Source organism: Penaeus monodon, chromosome 12 (assembly GCF_015228065.2).
Source record: "Penaeus monodon isolate SGIC_2016 chromosome 12, NSTDA_Pmon_1, whole genome shotgun sequence".
In the NCBI taxonomy this organism is placed as follows: domain Eukaryota; kingdom Metazoa; phylum Arthropoda; class Malacostraca; order Decapoda; family Penaeidae; genus Penaeus; species Penaeus monodon.
This window is the reverse complement of record NC_051397.1, coordinates 32,462,318-32,467,317: the sequence shown is the minus strand read 5'-3', so window position 1 is coordinate 32,467,317 and position 5,000 is coordinate 32,462,318. Positions and strand designations below refer to the sequence as shown.

Genomic DNA, 5,000 nt, shown 5'->3' with positions numbered 1-5,000 from the left:
ATCACATACCCTCTAGATGCAGGGATAATGTATAATGAGGGAAAAAAAATAATTGTTTTTTTTAAGAAAGCTGCAATAGATGAACAACTGGATAAAAACACATAAGTCAAACCAGTGAATATCAGTTTACCCCATTTTCAAAAAAATGAAATATTTGTTAACTCAATCTTAAAGACGGCTTACCAGTGATATTCACAAACGTTTACCAAGAAAAGAAGAAGGAAAAAAAAAAACTTACGCGTGCCCTTGTGCCATAATCCGGACATGAAAAAATCTTCAAGCGACGTGTTCTTGAACACAGTCTCCAGATCCGTCGTAACTACGTAGAGGTTCGAGTAACGTTCGAGAAGACGAGCAGGAAGACCGTCGGCGTTGTCTACTGTTGGTGACGTTATTACGAACCACACGTCTGCTTCCGGATTCACGCGGCTGAAACTATTAGAGGAACCTGTATTTTATAGTCATTGTCAGTCATGAATCCCATTTTATTTTCCTTGTAAGAAAACTCGAGCCTTTTTTATATATTAGACTTAACTTCTTTTTTTATTAATAAAAAAATAATAATTGTGATAATAAAAATAATGATGATAATGACGACAACAACAACAACGAAAACAACAACAATAATAATAATGATAATGATAATGATAATGGTAATGGTAATGGTAATGATAATAATAACAACAAAAATGATAATGTAATAATAATATTAACGACGGTAATAACAATATCATTAATGATAATGATAATGATGATAATGATAATAATGATGAGCTTAATGAAAGGAATGCAGAAAGTATAGAGGGTTTCGAGAATAATGCAGGAGTAAATAGTGAAGCGGAAGAACAGGCCAGAACAGAAGCAAGGAAGCCCCAACAGAGAACCTTTAATGGATCATAGGTTTAAATGATATCATCATGTAAAAAAAAAAAAAAACAGCTAAAACGATCTCCTCGGAGTGTGATGATGATGGTGATGATGATGATGATGATGATGAAAAGAAAAGACAGAAAAATTATGAGATACAAAACAGTTTAAATTTTGGTGAAATTCAGGAAGCCATCAAACAAAGAGTACAACTAAAGCCGAAAGAATTCGACGACTCGAGAAGAGATTAAAAAATATATACAAAACCAAATCTTTAAATCTACCGCCAGGAAGTTTTATTGGGAAATATGTAGCGCAACTGTTCTATTAAAGATACTCTAACTATCGAGGAAATCGTAACTTTCTGGAAAAAAAATTCTGGAGCAATGAGAAAGGGTATAACAAAGATGCTGAGGGGATTCAAAACTCAAGAACTAATGCTGCAAATACTCGAGAGAAGCATTGGCAGGAAATAACAGAGTTGAAATTTGCCTTTATCGAAAACACAAATGGAGATCTTCGTGGATAGACATAACTATTGGTTACAGACTCTTGATAAACCCTGCTTCCTCCTTGCAGAGCATCTCTAAATGCTTAAAGATCAATAAAAAAAACACAATTCCTCCCCTAAATTCATTGACATTAAAAAAACACCAAGATACAGGCCTGTTACCTACCTTAGTACATCATAAAATAAATGTTAACCTCTATCTTGACAGAACAAATCTACAGTTTCGATAACAAAATTTTTCCTGTCGAACAAAAGGAATATAAAAGAATGTCGTATGGGTGTAAAGATCAATTGCTTTTAATTAGAAGTATTCTTGAAAGTTGTAAATCCAAGAAAAAAACAATCTTTGCGTTGCTTGGACAGATTGATGATAATGATAATAGTAATAATAATGATTGTAATAATGATGATAAACATTATGAGAAATAATAATGGTATTGGTGATAACAACAGCTAATAACAATGACAACAACACAACACTAAACTATCAACGATATATGATATTTGCCTTTACTACATCGACATCCATCGACACTGTAGGTCAGCAGGGTGCCTGTAGAAATTGTGCTACTGATAGGGCAAGGAGAAAGAAAGGAAGAGAGCGAGCTCGAAGTCAACGGGAAAAGTGGAGAGGAGAGAGCCTGGAAGCGAATATTGGAACCTTAAATGTTGGCTCTGTGACTGGTAAAGATAGAGAGTTGGCCAACATGAGGAAGAGAAGAGCGAACCTCCTTTCTACGAACATTGAAGGGGGGTCGAAGCTCTTTTACTATGGACTGGATGGAAGAAGAAACGGAGTTGGAATCATATTAAGGGAAAAGCTTGTTAAATATGTTTTAGAAGTAAAGAGGGTCTCTGATAGAATATAAAACTGGAAATGGAAGGTGTAATATTAAATGTTATTAGTGCATATGCCCATAAGTTGGTTGTGATGGAAGAAAAAGAAAACTTCTGGAGTGAGTTGGAGGATATGGTAGAAAGCCTTCCTAAGGAAGAAAGATTAATGGTTGAGGCAGATTTCAATAGGCATGTGGGCGAAGGGAACTTAGGAGATAAAGAGGTGAGGGGCAGATATGGTGTAAGAGGATGGAATGCTGTCGGAAAAATGGAGGTGGATTTTGAAAAAAAAAAATGGTAATGGTTTTGGTGAATACCTATTTCAAGAGGGAAGAACATAGAATAACATATAAAAGTGGAGAAAGGGTCACACAAGTGAACTACTTGTGAAAGAGATTAAAGACTATAAGGCAATAGTAAGAGAAAGTGTAGTTACACAACATCGAATGGTAGTATGTAGGATTAAGTTCACAAGGAAGAAGAGGTAATGTACAGAGTTGTAATAAAGGTAGAGAAATGAAGTAGCAATCAGTGATCAGTAGTTTGGCTTCATGCCATGTAATTGTATTACTGATGCATTGTTTGCATTGAGAATGGTAATGAGAATTACATAGACGGACAGAAAGAATTACAGTGTGTTTGTAGAATTAGGAAAAAAAAAAGTTTATGGCCGAGTACCACGAGAAGAGATATGGTATTGTATGAGGAATTCTCATGTGGCAGAGAAACATTTATATTTATGAGGGAAGTAAGACAAGTGGGAGTGGCAGTGACAGAGTTTCAAAGTAGAGGCTTATTCAGCTATAAGCCCACTCTTGTTTGGAATGGTGAAAGATGGCTGAAAGTGAATTGGAGCACGACGGAATATATGTGTGTAAATGAGGGGGTTGATAGAGTGTGGCGGACTCCACAATCATTTCACTCGGCACCGGCGCAGCCTCGCTCGGCATAATTATATCTGTACAGGCGGTCAGCGCTGATTCGCCACGACGCGGGATTGATTGATTATTTAAAATTATCTGCCGCGTCAACAGCTAAGGTCATTAGCGGCGAATACCTTGTTAAATAGAAATATTAAAATGATTAAAACTTTAAAAATCTATCAATAGATATCTTATAAATAACAATAAACAAATTAAAAATCAAGGCATAAATATTATACTCTAAGTGTATAAAATTATTGCATAAACATTATGCATAATTAAATTTTATTAAAATTTAATTATGCATAGTCTCCCAAAGGAAACTAATAAGACCCTCTATGTCACAATCCTCCCCCAATACAAGTACGTACGTCTTTGGTCTGAGAATGTTGCACGTCTTTCCACTACATGTGCAATTGTTAAGGGCTCTTGGCATCCCTCACAAAGTGCTTGATTTTTAGCCATCATCGGCCCATGAGTCAGTCTTGTGTGCCCGATTCTTAGCCTTGTTAATGCAACTTCCACTTTTCGGTTGGGATGGATGCTAGTCACCCAACTGCCAAGGTCATCTCTAATCTCTCGCAGTTTATTTCTGGAGATATGCCTCCATTGTTCCTTCCATTTATCGCGAAGACAACTCCAGATGCTGGTTTCAGGTCGGTATATGGGAGAGAAAAACGAGCATCACAAGGCTGAGCGGCAGCTGCCTTGGCCTTCTGATCAGCTCGCTCATTCCCACTGACACCAACATGCGCTGGCACCCAACACAGAGTTATCTTTTTAAGTGTTGACATCAGTGCAAGCCAATCTTGAACCTCCCTCACTATTGGATGTGATGAGTTTAAGCTCTTGATTGCTTGCAAGGCACTACGAGAGTCACAATATGTCACAATAGAATGGTTCATAAGATCTCTAGTCATCTTAACTGCTGCATGGATGGCATGTAACTCTGCAGTGAAGATCGAGGCTGCTAGAGAAAGACTGCCAGATGCAGTCTTCCTTCTGCTCACTGCTGCAAAGCCCACACCATTTTCAGATTTCGAACCATCTGTATATATTGCGTCCGATCCTTGGTACTTAGAAATGTGCTGAAAATCTCTCTCTGACTTCTGCTTCAGATCTCTCACCTTTGCCAATTCCGACCAAATCCAGCTCGACTTGATTAGTCCAAATGGGGGAATTGGGGAATTCCAACAGCTAGAACCTTAGTGAGACTTAAATTAATTTCTTCTACAAGATTCCTCATTCTCCTACCATAGGATCGGCTATCCTCAAAGGGTTGAAAACCAATCTGGATGTAGGAGATCCCGGAATCCTTTGTAGTTTTGTGTAGTAAATCAGGTTCATGTAGTCCCGGTGTAATGAAAGAGGTGGTTCTCCACTCTCAGCATACAGGGACTCCACAGGTGAAGACCTGAAAGCCCCAGTACGGATTCTGAGAGCTTCATTATGAACCGAGTCCAACATCCATAGTCAAGCTTACTACGAATAAGCGCTCGGTAAAGCCGTAGAAACGTTGTGCGGTCTGCACCCCAAGATAAATGTGAAGAACCCGCAAAATACTAAGTGCTTTTGTAGCCTTCACTTTTAACTGTTTGATGTGAGGCACCCATGTAAGCCTTGAGTCAAAAATTAGACCCAAGTACTTCACCTCTTGGACAAATTGCAGTGGGTTTGCTCCTAAATAGAGGGAAGGATGGAACTTTCCTCTTTTGTGGAAATGTATAGCCATGGTCTTGCTTGGAGAAAATTTGAACCCATGATATGTTGCCCACTGTACAACCTGATTTATTGCAGTCTGCATGTGTTCTTGCACGTCCTGAGCTCCTCTGAGTACGTAAGTCTCCACATACAATTACATG

At 38.1% G+C, this 5,000-nt stretch overlaps 1 protein-coding gene across 1 annotated transcript in view; it reads right to left on the bottom strand.

Annotated features, from left to right (window-relative positions):
* The window catches only part of LOC119579395 (lactosylceramide 4-alpha-galactosyltransferase-like), a gene marked incomplete at its 5' end in the record, with an annotated part of 6,648 nt that extends 6,213 nt beyond the window's left edge, over positions 1-435 (bottom strand). Inside the window, 1 exon segment of the mRNA XM_037927187.1 lies at positions 239-435. Coding sequence (XP_037783115.1) covers positions 239-435 — 197 coding nt within the window.
* Positions 436-5,000: the final 4,565 nt, after the last annotated feature.